This window comes from Pseudoliparis swirei, chromosome 23 (genome assembly GCF_029220125.1).
Source record: "Pseudoliparis swirei isolate HS2019 ecotype Mariana Trench chromosome 23, NWPU_hadal_v1, whole genome shotgun sequence".
NCBI classification, from domain to species: Eukaryota; Metazoa; Chordata; class Actinopteri; order Perciformes; family Liparidae; genus Pseudoliparis; species Pseudoliparis swirei.
The window spans coordinates 12,963,083-12,986,566 of NC_079410.1; the positions used below are offsets into that span (position 1 = coordinate 12,963,083).

General features: G+C 41.2%; 2 protein-coding genes and 1 pseudogene across 4 annotated transcripts; 1 reads left to right on the top strand and 2 right to left on the bottom strand.

The window, feature by feature from the left end:
• Positions 1 to 2,789: 2,789 nt before the first annotated feature.
• Positions 2,790 to 6,207, bottom strand: LOC130188644 (RING finger protein 222). The gene is made up of 2 exons (XM_056407054.1): positions 5,937 to 6,207; positions 2,790 to 3,770 (listed from the first exon to the last, which is right to left on the bottom strand). The coding sequence occupies exon 2, from the start codon at positions 3,751 to 3,753 to the stop codon at positions 3,121 to 3,123; it is 633 nt and encodes a 210-aa protein (XP_056263029.1). The 5' UTR covers positions 3,754 to 3,770; positions 5,937 to 6,207; the 3' UTR covers positions 2,790 to 3,120.
• On the top strand, positions 5,129 to 12,976 carry ndel1b (nudE neurodevelopment protein 1-like 1b). Of its 3 annotated transcripts, XM_056407052.1 has the most exons (10): positions 5,129 to 5,261; positions 7,637 to 7,733; positions 9,436 to 9,589; positions 10,199 to 10,347; positions 10,487 to 10,623; positions 10,718 to 10,885; positions 10,977 to 11,068; positions 11,200 to 11,345; positions 11,467 to 11,553; positions 12,155 to 12,976. In XM_056407052.1, the coding sequence occupies exons 2-10, from the start codon at positions 7,648 to 7,650 to the stop codon at positions 12,375 to 12,377; spliced, it is 1,242 nt and encodes a 413-aa protein (XP_056263027.1). In that variant the 5' UTR covers positions 5,129 to 5,261; positions 7,637 to 7,647; the 3' UTR covers positions 12,378 to 12,976. The 3 variants fall into 3 exon arrangements, with proteins under 3 accessions (XP_056263027.1, XP_056263026.1, XP_056263028.1); XM_056407051.1 differs by lacking the exon at positions 5,129 to 5,261 and having other exon boundaries at positions 6,347 to 7,733; XM_056407053.1 differs by lacking the exon at positions 5,129 to 5,261 and having other exon boundaries at positions 6,347 to 7,733; positions 11,467 to 12,321.
• On the bottom strand, positions 12,974 to 23,283 carry LOC130188641 (medium-chain acyl-CoA ligase ACSF2, mitochondrial-like; annotated as a pseudogene).
• Positions 23,284 to 23,484: the final 201 nt, after the last annotated feature.

A 23,484-nucleotide genomic window follows, 5' to 3' on the forward strand; every position in this document is an offset into this window, starting at 1 on the left:
TATTGTACTTTTTACTTTCTGCATTTCAGCTCATTACAATGTTCCCTCCCGTTCCACTTTCCAGTGAAAACATGTTTCTCCAAACTTGATGACTTTGAATGTTTCTGCTAAACAGAAGGATGACGGGTTCTTAAACTCAATGAACTTCCTCTTGTATCACTTAGAAAATGCATCATCACAAAGCTGATAACAGGGCTGTCACTCTGAGCTCATGAAAAGTTGAGATTTTAGAGTTGTCACAAACGCTATACATGAACATGAATACTGATCTTATAGAACAGGGCTATTCAACTTCAGTAGCAAGTGGGCCGAATAAGAAAATCACGGGGGGTGTGAGGGCCGCACAGAATATTGATCAAATAATGGCTAAAAATGAAAAACAGTCATGTATATTTCCACAGGTAAATAGTCACACACGAAAATGCGTCGGTATTGTGTGGCAAAAGTGTTGCGAACAAGCATCACTATAAACATGTTTCAAAGTGTAAATATCCGCTCAAGGTAACCAGTTGTTTCAGATCCCTTCAACCAAACTGTTCCCATGAAAACATAAGAAATGTGACTAAATGGATCAATATATAAATTACTTGAGCTGAGACTAATATCTGGTGGCGCAGCGCACAGACTGTATGTCTTTGAGTGCAGTCTCCTTTTGCGTGAAAGAGATCGAAACCAGATCGGGCGATATTTTTATTTTTCCGAAAATGTATTTCTTCATACGTGGCTGTGATGCACTGCTCACTTATACAATCGTAATCGCCAAAATGGATATGAACGGTGGCTTGAAGATCTCCAGCAATATGTTTGTGAATGTGTGACGAATCTGGTGAGCGAGACAGAGCCCCGCTGCAGATGTGAAGAGAACACAACGCACGCACGCGCAGGGAAACCAGTAGGTTTGAAAACCAGTAGGGGTGTAACACCGGCAACCAACACGGGTGCGTAACATAAAGATGTAACCATACAGGTTTGGTTGAGGCAACAGTGAAACTCAATGGCTCTGGGTTAGATGTCTCAATGTATAAAAGAGGCGTGTCCGTCAGTTTTATTTTTTCTTACCAAGCTATACTGATTTGCAGGCAGTCTTGCGGGCCGTAGTTAAACTCAAACGGGCCGTATCCGGCCCTCGGGCCACTAGTTGAATAGGCCTGTGATAGAATATGATGCACTGCTGAAACAACCACCCAACAAGGGAGTTAGAATTAGCACAAACTGTAATCAGTGCAATGCAACATTAAAGTAGGAGTTTTAATCAAAAAACATCCGTTTAGTGCAAAGTGAGTACTTTTACTTCTCAATACTTTCAGTATATCAGTACATTTTGCTGAGCATACTTGTACTTTTTTGAATGCTAAACTTTAACTTGTAATGGAGTATTTTTACAGTGGTCGTACATTTTAAGTAAAGGATCTAGATAGATAGATGTATACTTTATTGATCCCGCAAGCGGGAAATTACAGGCAGATCCAGGAAGTATAATAATTCGACCATCTACTGCTAAAGTTACCAAGCACCTTTCAAAATAAGATTTTACCTAAAAACAGATGAAAAATGTAACCATTGATTTACAATCTATTTGTTGCCTGTCATGTGGCTCTTGAAGATAGAAAAGTTGCTAAAAGTGAGAAAAGATTTGTGGATCAAAACTATGTTTTTCTTCTTTACTCAAAAACCAGTCATCTCATAAGCTGTAATATATGTATTGTGGTAGCAAAGACACTATAGCGAAACATTAACCATCTACATCCATTGTAAACAATCAGTCACAGGCAACATTTTACTGCAGAGCAGTATACTTTGATGCTAAATACACTTGGATTATTATGGTTCACTAGGATTTTTAAATGCATAACTTTGGCTCTTAATTGAGTGAAGGATCTGAGAATTTTTTCAACCACTACTTGAAGATTAATTCTGCCTTAAGAATGTATTCAACAGTGTGAGCAGAACCTGATAACAGATGGTTCTTTGAGTCTCTTTACCTTGAGATGGGTGTCTTTTTCACATTAACAACTGCTACAGTTAATTAGGTTAAATCCACTGGTATGCAAGCCATTATCCTTGCATGCCAGTGGGAGTCTGATTAATCAAATTAAATAAATGATGAGTGTCCTCCTCTCGCCCACTGAGAAACTGGGTGAGACTGAACAACGGAGGCCTCTTCAGGTGAGTAACCTGTAAGACTGGCCCAGCAGGCTGGCTGAGGGGGAACACTGGAGGAAACGAGGAGTGTCACGATGGTGACGATGCAGAAACTTGTCTTTTTTGGATTGTGAACTATTATTTCAAGACCAATTAACGTTCGACTGTTTCCAAGAAATAAAGTTTAGAAGGTTTTACATGCGGTAACCTAATGCCACAGTGCAGCGGTGTATCTCCTTACAGCCAGGCGCAGCTCATCCCTGCCTGCTGTATATCTCCTTCAGACTGCCATGGGTGCATCAATTATTTCTTTCTGAAAGGTTTAAAGGTGGCTCTGTTTACACTCTCTTTATACACAAGGAGAGCCAGTCACACACTATAGAACCAAGATGTTACTGGGGTCTAACAAAACCTCTGAGCATGTGTAAAGTGAATGCTTGAAATAGAAATGGTGTATTGTGTTATACATATCTGTCATTTCTTTCTGCCAACCTCTATTTTTGTTGAAATAATCATTGGAAAATGTCCACTCTTCTTGGATTTACAAACGTGTGGGTGTGCTTTGAACTTGTTACGATTCCCTGCATGGTAGCAGCTCATAAAACAGGTAGAGCATGTCACAGACAGGAATGCGAGACAAAAGACTGAGCTGTCAAGGCTTTAACCTTTATTGTACCTCAGACTGTTGCTTGGAAATGCACATAAAGGACATGGGCATGCTTATAAACTCCTTGACTTTTCCTTAAAATCAGGAAATGAGATGACAACATCCTACAATATTGTTTGCAAACCAAACCATTAACAAATTAAATCAATTTAAAGTGCTCAGTGTATTTCTTATTTCCTATAAACGCATCGGATTATTTGTTTGCATTGCATCCTGGAAGACAAACGTCCCTCCAGTATGTTCTGAACATGTCAGTCCATCGTTTCCTCGTGCATGGTACTCCATAATCCAGACACACGTATATCCCTGAGCTATGCCAGCAAAATCCAGGGTAAAGTTGCAGCCACTAGTGCCAGTATAGTAAACGCTGACAGTAAAACAAGCAGGCATCGGGCAGTTGTGCAAATCTTGCGCCTTCTCCTGCGCCGGGGTTGAACCACAGTCATCACAACGCTCATGGCATTGTATTCATTTTCAGCCATGGGTCGCCCCTGAGCGCTTATGATGAAGATCTGAGACGCGTTATGGCTGGGGCTGATCCACCTCTGTGGGGGGAATCGATTCGACATCCCTCTAAAGCAGCGAGTAATCCAGTTCACTTGTCCCGGTAAAGGGTCCCCGGAGGCACGCCTTGCGCTCTGGTCCGGTCTCGGTGGCGGAGGGAGAGGTACCTCGAGGGTCTGCACTTCACCTGGATGCTTGTCCGCCATCACGGCCACGAGCGTTTCCTTTTGTTTCTTGATGAATGTGAGATGTCGGCAGATGGGGCAAACAATAGTGTCTTTGATGTTCCCATTGCGGTGGATGCTGACCAGCGTTTTGACCAGACAGTCGTGGCAGAAGACATGTCCGCAGCTCAGGGTCCTCTCGGTGCCCGACAGACACTCGTAGCACACTGGGCACTCTCGTGCGTCCTCCTGGCTGTCTTCCTCCTGAAATGCCATTGAAGGAAAATCCACCCCTGCAGCAGGAGCGTCGGGATTAAACATTGATTCCTGGGTAAATGTAGCGTGGATTCTCTCCGCGCATGACTCCTATCTTTGGCTGAGGGTGGAGGCGAGAGCTGCGTCTTGTAAAACAGGACCAGCCACCTCTGACTGCCACTGACTTCACTGATTGGGTCCCCTGCGGCATTAGTGTCACTTCATGTGGCCAAGCTGGTTCATGTTTTATGTTCTAGCCCTTTATGCCATACTGACATTGATAAAACATTAGCAAAACTATAGCACATCTGAGCAATTTGCGATATTTTTCAAAAGAACTGCAAAGAAACCATCACTGGCCAACCTAACAATGTATGTTTAACTCTAAATCTTTCCTTCTTTCCACATTACATCTATTGCACCTGTCCATCCTGGAGAGGGATCCTCCTCTGTTGCTCTCCTGCAGGTTTCTTCCCTTTTTCCCCCCTGAAGGGTTATTTGGGATTTTTTCCTGATCCGATGTGAGGTTTTGGGGCAGGGATGTCTATGTGTACAGATTGTAAAGCACTCCGATTTGTAATTTGTGAAATTGGGCTATAGCCTACAAATAAACTGAATTGAATTGAATGTCTAATTTGCTCAAATAAATCATTTATATTTTTAAACCATCACAATAACGACGTCATGTAAGTTATTAAACATAAATTATATCAAAGTTGATTCAATGTATTCATGTTTTATCATATAAAATAAAGTTGGTTACATTTTCATGTGTGCCTTTTCATTGATTGAGTCCTGTAGGCAAACTCAAATTAAATAAATCTAATGAAGTTACTCTTGCACAATTAAAAATATCAATAGGTTCACTAAACTAAAAACAAAACAATTGAGTAACGTTTACCATTTCATCAGATGAATAATGTAGGCGTACATGTAAGGCTATTTATTATCCTTTTGTCCAGTGTTTTTATGAGCTTTTAAAATTAGTGTTATGGCTAATTATATTGTATGCTATTGTACACTTATGAATAGGATAACATGTGCAATAGCTAGTGACTAATAATAATAACAGCAGTTATGCTGTCAGACTAAAAATGCAGCTGTGTAATATAATTGAGAAATTAAGGGCAGAGATCACAGCTTTGTTGCTAATAATGTCCATAAACAACAGAAAGGGGAAATAATATGACGGTAGCTGGTGTGTGGTGTTATTGTCCCTGCGTGGTGGTTTCTGACAATCACACGCCACCTCGTGGTCAATGTCTACAACGAAGACACAAAAGAAGCTGCGGCTGGTTCTATTCGACGTATTTCTATAGCTGCCCTGCCCAGTTCTGACGTAAACGTGCCTACGTCATAACGTACGTCGATCGGGATCACACGTCGGTTCCGGGAGACGCGTTGGCAATTCCCTAAACATCATCGGAGGCAGGAGAGAGGTGTGTGTCTGCCTGTGTTGGACGTGACACCGGCTGGAAGGCGACCCCCCAGAAACCGAAGACAGCTGGACGCCGGTTTGACATGAGCAGGTACCGAACTTCCGCTCGACGACACCCCCGTTTAACGTGTTTAATGCCGGTGCGCGTCTCGCGCTGTCGCGTTCAGCTGCCCCCGGCTTCTTGAGTCATGAATGTTGCCGAGAGGACCGCTCGGTTTAAATGCCCAGAGTTGTTCGCTTCATATGGCAATTAATGTCACTTTTTTTTTAGTATGTGGAACTGTAACGTTGTCTTCTCACAGCACAGTAGTTGTACTGTTGTGTTTACCACGCAGTCACGGTTATCACCACAGCCTCTTGTTTATTAGCTCACATTACAGAACCAAAGCAGAACCTTCCGCGGCTCGCATACAGTTGGACTCGGGACTACTTTTTTTTAGCAAAAACGTGTGTATTTTCTGAAAATGACAGTCATTTGTGATAGGTGTCTATTGTTATGTGTATTATAGCAAAGCTTTCTTTTGTTGATCACTAGTATGACTATCTTGAACCTTCTAACATGTTCCTGGCAACATGTATGCTCTTTAAAACCGAGCACAAGGGCCCAGGTCAGGGGGCATGACACCACCAGGCCCGTAAAGCTGTGGTCTGATTATGATTATGTTTCACAGTCGAGGAAACCAACACGACGACAAAGAGGTATTTGACTCACCCCTCTAATGGGCCCCATTATACAAATGTGACTGCATCAGTGTTGGCGGTTTACCTCTTAGTCAGCACCTGGTCATCTGCAACTAAAGAGAATGGAGAGACACGAGTGTGGGAGAGGACACTTTCTCTTCACGACCTGACACTGTCTGTAGTTTCCAGATGGCTCCACAGGGTCACCATCTCCACCATCTGTGCTGGCCATGAGTCCTGCTGCCTGACCTGGTATTGTTAAAACAAACAAATGCATCCAGGGGTCAATCTGACACCGCTCCAAAGAATGATGAAATAAGAGATAACGGGAACCGCCATTTGTTCTGGTAGTCTCTGGTTTTTGACCCGTTCCATGATGTGACTCAACCTTTTTGTTATGGTACCAGCAGTGCACCACTCTGTCCATATATGTCCTAAATATGTGAAATAAAGGTGTCCTCGCTCCTGTCAGTGGGCTATTGACCTGCAATGCCTTTTTTGGGGGGGCGGAGGAGGTGATTATCCTGATGATAGGGTTTTTTCATCTGAATTACCATGGAAACAGCGTAATGGCCATCTGCAGTGATCGATAGAAAGCACCAGATTCCATTCACCATCAATACAAATAGAGATCTGCTTAATGTACTCGATTACCTGGTAACACTGTTTTTCTTTTTGGTTTGTTCCTTGGGGCCTTTCCCCTCTTTCCCCCTCTCCACCCTCATGGTGATGTGGCCTCCAGTTTCCTTCGTGATTTCCAAAGTAGTGTAAGATGCTATCTCAGAGGAATGTTTCAGGAGAGGATCGGGGGGTCCTGCCGCTGTGTCTCCATTCTTCTGAGTCTAGACCGTCTTAGCAAGGAAAACCACAACACACCCTCTTCCGAAACCAAAGCTCGTCTGGTCAAAATAATAACTGCCATTCACTATTGAGAGTAGTTTGCTTGACCTTCAGTCCAGCAGAGGGCTTTCCTGTTCCTGTCCGTCCTATCTGCAGGAAATCCTTATAATCTCGGTTCGGATTATGAATATTCCTGAAGCTACAGCACTGAGAGCTGTGTTTACGATGTTAAATCATTTCCAGGAACCTGCGTTGTTGGTCCACATGCATCTCAGAGTCAGGGTGTACTACCGCTCCAGGAAAGAGGAACAACAGTTCAGTTACGTGTTATTTCTGCAAACAAGATGGAAGATAGAAACACATCCGAACGGAGCTTCAACAGACAGCTTTGATCTCTTCAGCCACACTTAATTCACACGGATTGATATGATTAGTAATGTTGACATCACATGAGCAGCAAGGTTAGATTAATGTTGATTGATAATTTAATGACAATTAATAAAGGGGGCACACTTCTACTCAGCTTCTCCCGATGGCAACTCAGTCAGTTCATCATAACTCAACTTATAAATAATCGGGGTCAGTGACCCGTGAGGAACTGAGGATGTGATGACCTAGCAACAGCACGGTCACATGACCTGGCCGTCCTGGCTTTTTTTGTCACTTTTGCGTAAAGAGAGATCTTATCTTCTACGTTGAGGAATGATTTCATCTTGATTTGAGTTGTTCAGCACTGAGATAAGAGGGGACGACACCGGGCATGATTCTGCATGCCAAAGGAAACCTCTCGTGAAAATGTCTTACCGTGTTTGAGTCACCTGCTAGTTTAGGCTTTCACTCCTCAATGCTCGTTCTTCTGTTAACCTCATGAGTGCAACTTCATGTGTACGTGTATGGTAAATGAAACTGATGGGATGGAAATCAATATTTACCTTTCATCCTCAGGGTGCCCTGACATGGAAAAAGAGATGATTCCCAAATTCACGTCAAAGGATGAGGAAGTTGATTACTGGAAGTCCCAAGCCCTCAAATATAAGAAAAGGTAAGTAGTGTGAAACAAGCAAACAACAAATATATATATAAATATTTATTTATATCTTTTTATGTATTTATTTATACATAGTTATATATATATATATTTATGTATTTATTTCTCTATAGTTATATATATATATCAATGTTCTCAGCTTTTTGTGCAGGATTGGTATTACTGCTTTCCTAATGCCTTTTGAAGCTCATTCTTCAAACTTGGTTATGTTAACATGGGTCGTTTCATTTTGGGTTCTGTCTTGCGTAAACGTTGAACCAAATAGCAGATGGCAGCAATATGAAATAACCTCACCTAGAAATCACTCGAACTCCAAACTCGGCGATGACAACTTCTTAAACAGAGTTATCATCGCTGACTTTTACATAAAAGGCAGATGAGAATATGCCGAGTATGAATATGTGGCCTTGTGGATGCGTCTCTCGTTTAAAGTTACACAGAAATCCATGTTTAGCCTTATAAGGCAGATGACCACCAGGGTGTGCCCACAAACATCTGTGGCTTGCTTCGGAAGAAATTACGACATCTTTGACTTCTCCTATTACTTCACAGTCCATGTCTACAGGCAGCAGTGTTGTGTTGCGTAATTGTTGTTGAACTCAGTCGGTCTTTTCTATTTGTGGAGTTGGGCCACATTCCAGCCTCAAAGGAAGTGTAAACCTGAACAGTGGGGGTTCGAGTCCTGGTGGTTTTCTAAGAAATTCCTGATGTTGATACACTGGAAAAACTTTAAACCCGTGGAAAAAATAACCAAGTATACAGTGGCTGGTCTCACACATGTTTTTGTGCAAATGTTTTCTCCGGCTCCTTTTTCAGCAAACCACTCAGTGGCAAAATGTCGTATTTATTAGTTACATATTGAGAAGTTATCTCCGTGAAGTGATGTTTTTATACTTTTTGTTGTGACAAAGCTACTTGGATATCGTACAGTTTGATTATCACTTAAATATATAATAGTGTAAAAAACACATGTATATATCCTGCATTCAAGCAGGAAATGTTATTTCGGAAAGGTCTCCGTTCCACACAGTGCTGTTAGTCGGTTAAACCACGACGAGTGAGAGGCCGAGTGGCCAACAGGGAAGTGTTGCGGCCCAGCGTGCTGAAGAAGCAGCAGCTGAGGTGCCGGTATGTGTGGAACCACCTCGACGTCTACGGATTCATGGATCCCAGTGGTCTGTAGAGCCACTGAGAGGCCACTATCCCAGCACAGGTCAGCTGATCTCAGAACAGTGTGTCATCATCTGTTTGCACGAGGGTCCATGGAGAATAACGCCACGTGTATTTTTTCCCTCCAGTTCTTTGTTGCCATGTTTACTTGAATGACTCTACTTGTTCAGCTCTACATGGGATTAGTCCTTCACAGCCTGCGCACACACATCCTGTTTCATAGCACACTTCCTCATCCTGTAGTTGAGCCCTTCCATGTTCTTGTCACTGCTGACCCTTTGACCTCTCCTCCAGCTGAGGACTTATGAGCGCAGGTCTGTTTGTCTGAGCTGCTCCTGCTCCACCGACTGCCACAGGGCAGCTTGTCAGAGCTGTATATTTAGAACGATCGACGTGACGAGGCTGAGCCGGGCAGCGTCTCCTGTTTGGCGGGGTGAAGGTTAAAAATCTACAAATGCCTGACTCGGCTTTTCGCAGACAGGGGAGCTGCTAGTTGACGATGATTGATTATGTCTGTGCCATCCAGCTACTACGATGCCCAGGAGGAGCTGCAGGAGTTCCAGGAAGGGAGCCGGGAGCTGGAAGCTGAGCTGGAGGCCCAGCTCAGCCAGGCTGAACACCGCCTTCGAGATCTCCAAACGGAGAACGAGAGACTGAAGAACGATGTGGCCAACCTCAAGGTGACTGTGCCTGGGATGTGGGTCAGGACACGGATAAAGTAACGCGTGGTTACTTCCGAGGTTTCTGTTGTATCCCGAGGACAAAGTCAGATGTCTTGTTTTTATGTTCGGTGGTAATAAGGCGTGCTCTTCGGTAATCCTCCAGTTCTGTTTCATTGGATTGGAATGAAATAGAAAGCTCCAATGACAAGCCTGGTTCTTAATCACTGCAGGCCCTGTCTACTGTTCACTGTCTTGTGATTCTTCACAATACTAACACGTGAGCATGATTGCAGCAGCTGATGCTGAAAACACTGAATGAACCAGAGATCGTGAATCACGCTCTCCTTTCTTTATGGCTCCAACGACAGAGACATGCTAAGAGGAGTGTAAACAAAGAGGCTCTTGTAAAGTTAATATAATGTGTGGAAGATCATCTTTACTCACTGTCTTCTGATTCTTTTATTTATTTTTTAGTATATAAATGGTACTTACAAGCTGCATGCCTCAGCAAAAGAAAATTAAAGTGTTTTTTGTTCTTCTTTTCTGAAGCAATAAGTTTGATTTGGATGTCCTTGTTTCTCCACACACACTCACACCCGAGCTCTTGTCTCCTCTTCACTCCATCAGGAGAAGCTGGAGCATCAGTATGCCCAGAGCTATAAACAGATCTCTATGCTGGAGGATGACTTGGGCCAGACCCGCAGCATCAAGGAGCAGCTCCACAAATACGTCCGAGAGCTCGAGCAGGCCAACGATGACCTGGAGAGAGCCAAAAGGTCAGACTGCCACTGTGGATCTCGGTCAATATATGGAGATGAGAATTCTAGCCGTATTTAGATTTGATAGCGATCGGACCTCCCGCAAAGTTCATTCAGGTTTGAACAACGGTGCCCTCCAACCTTTCCTCCCGTGCAGGGCAACGATGGTGTCTCTTGAGGACTTTGAGGGCCGTTTGAACCAGGCCATCGAGAGGAACGCCTTCCTGGAAAGCGAGCTGGACGAGAAGGAGTCTCTTCTCGTATCCGTGCAGCGGCTGAAAGACGAAGCGCGGGGTGAAGACACAAATCCAATCCGCCCTTTCAGGATATGTCACGTGTGACGGGTTAGCGGAGAAGTATTCAATGAGTTTGACTCTTTCTTCTGCAGACCTGAGACAGGAGCTGGCAGTCCGTGAGCGGACGACGGACAGAATGTCGGCACCGAGCTCTCCGACTTTAGACATCGACAATTTGGATTCTGCAGTCCAGTCGTCTCTATCCCTCCCAGCCACACCCGTAGGAAAGAGCGTAGAGCACTCCTTCACCAGCCCAAAAGGTCAGGGCTGAATAAACTCACTCTTTATTGTTCATGTGAAATTGTAAATGTGTGGTTGTGTATCCTGATATCAGCTTGTGTCCCTGTGCAGCGTTGACCAATGGATGTGGCAACTCATCCCTCACTCCTTCTGCTAGAATCTCAGCTCTTAATATTGTTGGTGATCTCCTGAGGAAAGTTGGGGTAGGTTCTCGTCCCTTTAATCGAAGACATCATTGATCTGAATGGGATGTAGAGCACAGAGGAACCGAGTGTCCTCGACCACAAGAGACGATGAGGCTGAATACTAATCCAACTTCCTGTTTTGTGATTAGGCTTTGGAGTCCAAAATCGCCGCCTGTAGGAACTTTGCCAAAGACCAGGCGGCGAGAAAGAATTACTCCACAGACAACGGAAAACTCATCAACAGCAACGCCATCAAGTTCTCCCATTCTCTACACACCACTTACTTTGACAAAACGTGAGACTTCTGAGCAAGTCGTACGCAATTCAGTGCATGACACCTTGTTTTATGAATGTTTGTCCTGCCCTGTGTGTGTCTGTGTTTGCTAATATTGAAAATGTCCATGTGGAAACTGCAGGACTGTAAATGGATTGGACCCCAGCTCCCTGACCTCCATGGCGACGTCCAGAGCCGTGTCTCCACCAGGCATGCTGCCTCTGAGATTGTGAGGCTTCCCAAAGTCTGTGTGTGTGTGTGTGTGTGTGTGTGTCCGTGAGAGTGTGTGCGAGAGATGGGAGACTTGACGATACAATGGAGAGTCCAGTTGCACCTGTGAGTCGGTGCCCAGTCCTGTGTGCATGTGTTCCTCCCACAGACCTGCATGTGCCTCTCGCTGTGCTGCGCTCGTACGAAGGCCGTTGCAGATGCGTTGCTCTTTAGATGTCAACTCTGAAGTTGCCCCGTTATGCTTTTGGTTCCATTGTTCACCTGAAAGCTCGTATCCCTGACAAAAGGTCCCCAACAGACCACAGCTTCATCTTTGTTCCCTCTTGCATTTTCACTTAAATTGCACAGTTAAACTATTTTCCATTCAGAATGTATTATATTTAAAAAAGGGATGTGTTCATATGAATTAATTTATCTCACAGTACGCTTTAAAAATGCAATGTTTTCCCATTTGCTATTTGGTTGCATGTGTGCGTCTGCAATGTGAGGTTGGAGAGGTGTCGTTGCACCCCACCCACGTTCATGACTGAAGTGAATGTTGATCGTTCAAAGCCGTGTCGTCCTTCCTCTTGTTCCCGGCTACTTGCTGGATTCGGAAGTCGTCTCCGTGTTAAAGGTTGGGAACACCAGCTGCTTCTGTCCTCCGGGTTCAGACCTGCACTCGAACCACCGGTTGCAGGTGTTGCTGCAGTTTTGTGTTTTCCTCTGGACATCAAAGGACATTTCAAGGGAACAGTTCTGCCTTTTTTTTTTAAACAGTGTTTAATATATAGATTTTTTTTAAACCATTGTGACATGCTCATTTACCTCATTCTGATATAATGACAATTATCTGTAGTGGATTTGTAATATACATTTGGCTTTATAAAACTCTTGCAAAAAGATATTCAAAACAAAATTAATTATTCTTGACACGGTATGTTAACTTTAGCTAGTGTGACTTTATGGTCCATTGTGGCATTTGTGTCATGCAGCATATCTGCTGGTTTGTTATTGTCTGAACTTCATGTTAATTTGACTTGATATTTTGATTTTTAGCTGGATATTGGCAATGCATTCACTTTTTACATGCCAAAATGTAGTCTAAATTATAATAAATATTTTGCTCACATAGTTCATGGATCTTTATGTCACCATCTCAAAGCATAATTTGAACCCATTACTACTATTTGTTTTATAATATGAGATGTCATTTTGGGCACTCGGCGCCTGTTACTAAAGTGTATTCTACAGTCGGTGTACATAGCTTGTAAGGATGGTAATTTTGCCTACCATATTTGTACATACTGACATTTTGACATTAAAGTCCTATTTATTTGAGAGTCCGTATGGCATGTTCAGATAATGAATGGTAAAAGCCATTGTATTATATCAAATTGTCAAATTGTTTTAGCAAATAAAGATTGAGATGTCAAATATCCTGTATGTTTATCAATTCAGTTTATTTTGTATAGCCCATTATCACCAATTTGCCTCAGAGGGCTTTACAATCTGTACACATACGGACCTCACATCGGATCAGGAGAAAAACCCCAAGAAATAAAAAAACCTTCACGGGGCAAAAAAGAGAAGAAGCCTTCAGGAGAGCAACAGAGGAGGATCTCTCTCCAGGATGGACAGGTGCAATAGATGTCATGTGACCAGAAGGAATCATTACACAGTAACAACACATTCAATGAATATGACGGTGTATGAATAGTTGGTATTCATACACTCTGGTATTCATACAGTATGTTGTGTTGTTTGTAATTAAAGTGATGTTAGGTCCACTTCTTGGACATTTTCCAAAGCTTTCCCTCCCATGTCGGGGCTCTGTGAACTCGGGGTAAAGGTACCTGGTTGCTATGGTTGCGGTGGACTGGTGTTCACGCGGTCCGCTGGAACTGGAAGATTTTACATTCTTGCGGATCTTTTTCATTTATTCATGAACCTTATGCAATTCTCAATTGTTCAGTGTGAGCAGATTTTTGGCAGATTGCAATCCCAACAGGATCTAGTTTACATTAGTATGTACTATACATTTGATAAAAGTGCATTGTGTGTTAAGACATTTTTGTTGTCACACACTTGAAGATATATGACATCTGGTAAGAGGAAAGTCGTCGACCAATAAGACAACATCTTCACTGGTAGGCTGACTTAAAAGGCCTAAAATGTCAGATTATAACCAGATTAAAATATATACATAAATATAAGTATACATACACACATACATGTCTCTCTTCTATAAAGTTTGCTAAATGGACTAAAATATCAAATCAATTGTGGCAGTTGTCATAATGTGTTGAAGTTGTTGTAGTTGTAGTAGCATAAATAGTAATTGTTGTTGGAGCTGTTGTAGGAATGATACAATTGAAAGTTACTGTAAGTAGTATTGATTTTAAAAAGTTCATAAATATGTCATAGTATAGTGTATGATACTTCATTTTGTTCCATCTTCACATTGTGATGTAAAAATAAAATAATTTCAAGTAATGAATCAGTTCAGCTCTCGGTAAAAAAAACATAAACTCAACACTCCTCAGTTGGGATTTTCACAGCTGATGTACTCAAAGTCGATGTGGGTCCACAACTTCAAAGGCCTAATTCCTTCTCCATTTGCTCCTTTAATAAGTTCTTCTTGATCTATAAAAGCAGACAGTAGCGTGTGAGTGTCATTACACTGATCAACAGTAAACCATCGCAGCCAATCAGGATAGTTCAGTTGGTGTTGGAGCAGAAGTGTCGTACCTTTCCAGAGACTGTCAGAGGGTAGCTGTCTACAAAGTGCACATAGTGTGGGATCTTGAAGTGAGAAATCTAGTGGAATAAAACACAACATGTACAGCCGTGCTGATTCTGAGTATGTTGAGCAGCTTAATTGATCGCATCCCGATACTCAACCTCTCATCTTTCACTCCGACAACCTGGGAAACGGACGGAGAAACGGAAACAACCAGAGAATAGCTTTACCATTCAGATCATTATTATAACATGAAATAGATTCTCATGAAATGCACAATGAAAATAATATCCATAACTGTCGACACATTCAGAGAGAAAACGGGGATGTCTTCAAGTTGCATTTTTCATTTGCCTGTTTTAGAAACAAGGAATCTGACCTCTGCTGCCCTCTAGTGGTGATGAGTCTTACCTGCACCTCCTGTACTTTGGGATGTGTAAAGAGAAATTGCTCGACCTCAGCGGGATAGATGTTCTCTCCCCCTCGGATGATCAAGTCTTTGATGCGGCCTTCAATGCGGCAGTATCCCAAACTGTTCAGACTGGCCGTGTCACTGTGCAGAAGAAAGATCAACACAACATATGAGCATCAACTCGTTCTCTGCATTTTCTCTTTTCGACAAACATTCAGGATCCACGCAGTAACTTACCCAGTCCTGTACCAGCGGTCTTGAGAGATAACCTCTCTGGTTTTCTCGGGATCGTTCCAGTATCCATGCATCACACAGCTGCCTCTGATCATCAGCTCTCCTGATGCCCCCAGAGGGACAATCTCCCCAGTATCTGGGTCCACCACTTTAGCCTATAGTAACGCCACACAAGCATAAGTCAGGGTTGTTATGGCGATATGTAAATAAAGATTTTTTGCAACAACAAAATGAAGGCTTACCTCAGTGTGGCTCATGATGCATCCAACAGTATTTGACTTCAGCTCATCGTTGTCTTGTGGGAATCCAAGAAATGTAATGGGGCTGTTCTCAGTGGTTCCATAACCTAACTATTACGTATGATAGATAGGAGTACAAATGTCTGTATATGTTGGAGAAGCTATGCTCCAGTGAGTCTAAGACAGCATTCTTTGAAAAGGTTTAGGACATGTAACCGCTCACCGTTATCTCCTTCATGTTCATGACTGTTTTCAGTTTTGTCACAATCTCAGCTGGGCAAGGAGAACCGCCCATCATGCCTTCAACACAGCAACACATAAACAAAGGATGCCTCAAATGCTTGCTCAACATCCCACCAAGTTCAATAACACACATTCATATTGTTTCTATCCATCAAAGTCTATTACCAGCTTCAATTGACGACACATCATACTTGTGTAAATCCTGTTGGATGAGCATGTCGGTGAACATAGTGGGAGTTCCATAAACAAAATTGCACCTTGAGTGGAAACACAAGAATCAATTGAAGTGTATATTGTTGTATATTTGAAGGTGATTTGGGTGATGAGCTGCGGGCCGTACTTTTCACTCTGAATGGCCTCCAGGTTGGCTTGGCTGTTGTAGCCAGGGGAAGGGAAGACCAGCGTGATACCGTGCACAGCCATACTTATCCCTCCCAACACAGATCCAAAGCAGTGGTACAAGGGTACGGGCACACACACTCGCACTTTAGGCTGAGAAGAATATGGAAAATAAGATGACTTCAAATTCACTGTCTGTGTCTTCTGCTAATCGAGAGAAAAGTAAGGACTTACTCTTTGTCTAAAACCCATTCGTAGACCCATGAAGTAGGCATTGTTTACAATATTGTGGTGGGAAAGAATGGCTGCCTTTGGACTTCCTGTTGTCCCCTGAAACAAATAGCAATACATTGATCTGAATCAGAGTTACATCATAATGTCAGTCCAAGTTATATCATAAATGAGCCAGTGTGAAAGATGCAATATTGAAGGTTACTGATGTGAACTGGATGTTGATGGGCTCATCGAAGGACAGCTTTCTCTGCAGGTCCATCAGCTGTTTGTGGTGCCGACTCTCCCCTGCTTGCATCACATCCTCCACATGGAGCATCCCTGGCTGCCTGCTGTCCGTCACAATCACCATGCGCAAGTCTGGCAACCTAAACGAGATATTAATATCACATCCGCAAAACTATTATTATAGTACTTGCAGCCTCTTACGCCCATAATGACAATAGAGTGTGTCTGACATTTGACATTTCATCCAACCTGGAGCTTTTGATCATGCCTTCTGGCGTGGTGTCGATCTCTGGGCAGAGCTCCCTCAGCATGTCACAGAAGTGTTGGGTTTTAAAGCGGGTCGGGCAGACCACGGCTTTGCACTGGACCTGCACATGACAAACCAGTTCTGTTCAATGTTACAGTCGTGGGGAATGATGACTATTTCTTGGGAAATGGTCAATTGGCAGATTCATGCTTTTGTACAGTCCTGTAATCATTTGGTTTTCAAAGGTACATTTACTCAGATCTTGTAAATGCAGCAGTACCACAGTGTATACTTTGTTACAAGTAAAAGCTCTGTATTTGAAATAATACAAGAGTAACAACTTTTAAAAAATATGCGAAACACTTAAGTGTGAGGATGGCAGAGATACCTCCGTTTCTATTTTTTTCTTGTATCCCCCTTCTGCCCCTCATGTCCCTCATGTCCCTCATGCCCCAGGGTCTGACGCCTCCACTGGTGGTTATATAAGTAGGCTGTAACACAACTCGTCATACCTGCTTGAGAGTAAACTCCACTTCCTTCACCTGATAGGCCGGGTTCAATGACACCTGCACGTATAAAAACAGTGAAAAGTCAAGCGTATGTATCCAGACCTCAACACACATTATCTAAAGGCCTTTCCAGTACATATATCATACACATGTTTTACCGTATGCTTGACAGAAGGGCAACACAGAGCAGCCGTCTGACCACAAAGCTACCGAGCAAATGTTATTTTAAGATTATAAACTCCTCACAAACTGACCTGTATGATTCCAGCTTTGGCTGAAGCAAACTGGAAGAGGATCCACTCGTATGTGTTGGGTCCCCAAACTCCCAGTCTGTCGCCTCGATTCAGGCCCAAAGCCAGCAGACCTGCAGCCGTCCTGTCAACCTGCAGCCGTGAACGTCACACAAATATTTAGGAGCATCACTTGTGGCACCTTACACTAGTGCTCGATGGAAAGTGTTTCTTGTGGTTGAGGGAAGCTTCGTGAGGACTCACAGAAGAGAACCAATTAATATCGTAAAACAAAATGTTATTATTTAGATTCATTGACAAAGTAGGATTAGTTTTAAGGAGGCCCATTGTGTGTTTTGTGTGATTTCAGTAGGTGTGAAAAGGTCAAACATCAATTCTATTAATCTAAAAAGTGAACACAGAAAGCAAAGGTACCAGCGATTTAGTCATGATTTGACATGTTTCATTATTGAAACAGGAAACTTCCTTGTATTAACATGCACGAGGTGACAAAGTAGGGGACGCACATCTTGCTGAAACTGTGCAAATGTTTTACGAATGCCGTCCTGCATGAAGACCACAGCTTCACGGTCCGGCCAGCGCTGGACTGTGGAGTCCAGGCTCTGGCCGACAGTCAGGGGGAGCAGAGAGATGGAGGAGGTGCCATGCACGTAGCTGCTGGTCAGAGAGGGGGTGTGAGGCTGGCTGTCCACATGGAGGGACCTGGCATACAAAGATTTAGGAAAAAGCACAGGGGTCAAATATAGAGATAGATCAAATACATGGTCGAAGATTTCTACGTCAAAATAGATTGCAGATAAGAAGTGCAACAGTTCTATCAAGTAATACAAGAGATACAATATTTCAAGATTTAATTAGGACAATTTAAATCAAGTACAAATACAAATAAAAAAACAAAGCAAATACTGAGAGATGATATTCTGTCATCTCAGTCTCATCTCTATTTAGTTGGAAAAGTTTTTGTATCCACTTCTTGACCTAAAAAGGGGAAGTTTGATATAAAGATGCAAACGTGTGTGTTCTGCTCCTATGAATTTGAGGGATATTGGAACTAGAGGGTTGGGACGTGAGTCGTTACTCTTCTTATTAAGTAATTTCTCTTTATAGGATTCAAAGTGAAGATGATTTATGCCACTTGAGCTGAGCCTTCCGGCCCAAGCTTTTTCAGCACTGTTAAAGAATAACAAAGTTTCTCCATGAGGCGCAACAGCATTGATTGTATTTAACCCTCCTGTTATGTTCATTTCTCACATACAGCCCGTTTAATGTTGATTCGTCCAAAAGTTGTCAGAAACCCGAAAATCCTGACTATAGTTTGTACCTCATCACCAATGTCATTACTAACAATTCAATCAGTTCAATATGATTAGCCTAACGTGAAACACCTGTGTGAGTGAGAGACAAACAGCTCTCAATCTGATGAAAGCAATGTGTCAAAACCTTTGGATTTGACAGGGAACCATAACTCTGATCCTAAAGGTGTCTACATTAGGAGATGCTCAAGGATTTTGTGAACGTTTACATGTCCTTAAATGTTTTTAGGTTTAGAAATGAGAGTTTTAATCGCAGTTTAGAAAGTGTTCCTGCTTGCTGTAAAAAAGTTACAATGTCGTCAGGTTTTCAATGGAGATGACTGAGCAGAAAGGTGGACTTCTCCGCTCGTTAAGGAATCTCTAGAAAAATCTGGGAAACTGTTGGATTCCATAGTCACATGTCTTCGAAAAGCACACGATTCTCTACTACTTTATCATAAAATAATGCCTAAAGAGTAAGAATTGTGGCCGTAGTGACGATATACAAAAATAATTTCCGCTTGATCCTGACGCAGCTGTCCCCTCTAGCGATGACGTCACAGCTCTAGACTTCCCCAGACATACCCATGAAAACTCCAGGAGGAGCGGAAAAACACATAAAACTAGAATGGGCACTCGGTAGAGTGCATACCTTCGCATATCACAAGATTGGGCATTGAATTATGAACATTTTGGCATTAGTTGCATGCCAATTGGATATAAATTGATGGTAAAAAGAAGATGTTGACCTTTTCATGACCTTGACCATGAGCTTTGACCCGATCATTCCCAAAATCTAATCAAATGGTCCCCGGATAATAACCAATCATCCCACCAAATTTCATGTGATTCAAGAAGATTTTGACCTTTTTTATGACCTTGACCTTGACCTTTGACCCGATCGATCCCAAAATCTAATCAACTGGTCCCCGGATAATAACCAATCATCCCACCAAATTTCATGCGATTCGGTTCAATACTTTTTGAGTTTTGCGAATAACACGCATACAAATAAATAAATAAATAAATACACGGCGATCAAAACATAACCTTCCGGCATTTTCAATGCGAAGGTAACTAAAACAGGGACAGTTAAATAACTATAAGAGCTAGCAAAAGAAGCGGGATGATAAAGTTATAGCTAACACTTCTGTCAACATTTTAAATGTGGAATTGTTTCTTTCGCTGAATGTATGCCGATATTGTAAGCTTTTAAAGTTGAACATGTTTAAGCGGATTTGAAGATTTCCACCATTGGATCCCATTCATTATTTATTCCATAAAAAAATTAATCATTTGAAAAGATAAAAAATATTTGAAAATATATAGTAATAGGTAAAGGCTATGTGAACATTTAAAAAAAAGATTGAATTAGCTTAAAGTATGAAGATCTTAGAAGATTTTAAATTTGAAGACTTTCTCCATTGTGCTTAAGCATTCCAACTAATTAACATGAGCATGTCTTTGGGAGGAAGCTGGAGAAGGAAACCATGCTGCCAAGGGGAGAACATGCAAACTCCACACAGAGGGACCGCCCTGACCGGGAATTGAACCGTCAGCCCTCTTGCTGTGAAGCGACAGCACTAGCCACTACACCACCGTGCAGCCCCACCCATCTAACCTTAAAAACTAACCTCCATATAAAAAAGTTAAATAGTAATAAAAAAGATCAAAAGTAGTAAAAGAGTAATGAAAAGTTCTAAAAAAGTTACAAAAATGTAAAGTTAGAAAAAAAGTTACAAAGTTAAAAAGAAATACAAATATAATAAAGTATTAATTCACACCTATGGCCAATTTAGAGATCAATTAACCTGAGCATGTCTTTGGACTGTGGGAGGAAGCTGGAGAGGGAACCCATGCTGCCAAGGGGAGAACATGTAAACTACACACACACAGAAGGAACCCACAGCCCTCTTGCTGTGAGGCGACAGTGCTCGCCACTCCACCACCGTGCAGCCCCACACATCTAACCTAAAAATTAAAAAAATAATAGAAAGAATTCCTACATTTTGTGTTTCAGACATTAAATATAAATATGTTCATTTGTGTAATTGATTTAATTAAATGTATCAAACCATATTTAAATCACCTCTCAGCAGGGCTTGAATCGTTTTTTGAGTGCTGTAACTGGAAAAAATATAACTCTTATTGGATCAATATCACTGTAAAGTAATACAAATTAATAAAGTTATAAAAATAATGAAAGAAAAAAAATTACAACGTATTTAAAAGTACAAAAGTAATATAAAAGTACAAAAGTAATAAAAAGTATAAAAGTAATGAAAAATTACAAAAGTAATAGAGTGCAAAAGTAATAAAGTAATAAAAAGTACAAAAGTAATAAAAAAGTATAAAAGTAATGAAAAAGTACAAAAGTAATAAAGAGTACAAAAGTAATTAAAAAGTACAAAAGTAATTAAAAAGTACAAAAGTAATAAAAAGTACAAAAGTAATAAAAAGTACAAAAGTAATTAAAAAGTTCAAAAGTAATAAAAAGTATAAAAGTAATGAAAAAGTACAAAAGTAATAAAGAGTACAAAAGTAATAAAAAGTAATAAAGTAATCAAAAGTACAAAAGTAATAAAAAAAAGTACAAAAGTAATTAAAAAGTACAAAAGTAATAAAAAGTACAAAGGTAATGAAAAAGTACAAAAGTAATAAAGAGTACAAGAGTAATAAAAAAGTACAAAAGTAATAAAAAGTACAAAAGTAATGGAAAAGTACAAAAGTAATAACAAGTACAAAAGTAATAAAAAAAGTACAAAAGTGATAAAAAGTACAAAAGTAATGAAAAAGTAAAAGAGTAATAAAAAGTACAAAAGTAATGAAAAAGTAATGAAAATGTAATAAAAAGCAAAAAAGTAATTATAAAGTTAAAAAAATGTAAAAAGTTCTAAAAAGTCATAAAAAAATGTAAAGTTATTAAAAATTATTAAAAAGTACTAAAAAGTTATAAAAAAGTTTAAAAGTTATAAAAATTATTAAAAAGTACTAGAGTTATAAAAAAGTTTAAAAGTTATAAAAAATGAATGCTGAAGTCATGAGGATTTGTATTGAAAGTAAACTTAAGTTATGTTTATTTAGAATGTTAAGATACATCAATTATATTATAAAAGATGACGAAAGGCCAGACTGAAGGGCATGACGATGTACTCAAAATGGCCCAAAGTGGTGTTGATTTCCATTACTCTCCCTCCCAGATCTGAATGAAGTGGTAGGCATTGCGGAGATCCAGTTTGGAGAACACCGTGGCCTTGAGGAGGGGCTCGAAGGCAGGGTCAATGAGAGGGAGGAGGTATTTGTTCTTAACCCTTGTGTTGCCTTCGGGTCAATTTGACCTGATTAAATATTACACCCTCCTGTTGCCTTCGGGTCAATATGACCCGATTCAATGTTTAACCCTCCTGTTACCTTTATATTTACTAACATATTTTACCCTTGAGGTCAATATGACCCCAGCTATTAAAATCTCCAGAAAATTATTAGAATTAATATTGTTTTCCAAGTTTAAGTGTGAGGTACTTTATGTTTGTTTTTGACTCCCGAAAGAACACCGACATTAAACATTGAATCGGGTCAAATTGACCCGAAGGCGACACAAGGGTTAAATATTGAATCGGGTCAAAATGACCCGAAGGCAACACAAGGGTTAATGGTGATTTCATTAAGGCCACGGTAATCGATGCAGGGGCGTCACATGCGGTGCGGAAGAACCCAGCACCAAGGCAGGAGGAGGGACGGATGAAACAGTTTGCTAGGGAGTCGTGGATGTAGTTCTCTATTGCCTCTCTTTCTGGGAGAGACAGATTAAAGAGATGGGGGGGGGGGGGGGGTGCTCTTTCAACTAATTGACCGGTGCAGCTGGAACTCATTCCCCGATCAAGCTCCAGGCTATATCTCCTCCATTCCTCCAGCCTGCTGACCATATTCCAGCCCCTGGTTCTTTCATAATAAAGGATATAAAAACAATTTCTGCTGTCTATGTTCTGAGCTCCACAAACAACATGACAATATCACTGTGTACTCGTTAACTTCCGCTCACCTCTGTTGGCTGAGAGCCAGTTGGGCTCTAAGAAAATAGTAGAGATAATGACCAATGTAAATCATTTATCTAGAGATCATGAGGTGTGCAACCATTTATGTTTTATAAGGTATGACGTTGAATGTCTGCACTCAAAAAGCAAGAGAATGAGCTGCTATTACACCTGATCCACAATTGAATTGGAAAATATTCTTGATATAAATGATCTGGAAGCAAGCGTAAGTATTTCAGAACTGGTGTAAATCAGTTGTATTTCCTAGTTTCCAACAAGATTTCTGGCTCGATTCTTAGTTATGAGAAACAGGGGAAAGATGAAATTGTCTCTTTTCCTGCATTATAAATACCTTTATCACAGTGTGGTCAGTCCTTAAATGCATGTGTGCAACATTTTTTAAATAGTATTCTTTATATTGTCGGCTGGAATATCAGGAGTTCCTTTTTTTCTTTTTTCTGAATCCGAAAATGATTTATCCTGCCGGGTCATTATAAACTCCCAATATTCAGATTAATTCATAATACAATGAAGCATTGATGGAGCACTAACATCAATACATTTTACATGAAGTGACGCCATTTTGCATGGATCACTGATCATGAGTATATAAACTTACCGACAACACTGGAGCAAACTTGTGCCGCATATCTTCCAAGCCCTGCTGTGTCTGAGTCCTTCCACAGACCTGAGACTGTGAACACAGCGGAGCAGTGCTGACATTGGTCGAGATTATAATCACGCTAACAGGACTAGATGTGAACACTGTGCAGTTAGAAGAGACCAGAAACAAATGAGCTGCTTCTACCTGCCTGTCTGTCAACAGGTTGGATTATATGACTGTGTGTGTAATCGTTAACTTCCGCTCACCTCTGTTGGCTGAGAGCCAGTTGGGCTTTTCAACCCCATTTCAACTCTAAGAAAATAGTCTCTATAAATCAGTCGTGA

Coding starts and splice junctions, on each gene's coding strand:
- LOC130188644 (XM_056407054.1), bottom strand. CDS start 3,753: ATGGCATTTCAGGAGGAAGACAGCCAGGAGGACGCACGAGAGTGCCCA.
- ndel1b (XM_056407051.1), top strand. CDS start 7,573: ATGTGTACGTGTATGGTAAATGAAACTGATGGGATGGAAATCAATATT. Junction 9,590..10,198: donor ACGATGTGGCCAACCTCAAG/GTGACTGTGCCT, acceptor TCACTCCATCAG/GAGAAGCTGGAGCATCAGTA. Junction 11,069..11,199: donor ATCTCCTGAGGAAAGTTGGG/GTAGGTTCTCGT, acceptor TTTTGTGATTAG/GCTTTGGAGTCCAAAATCGC.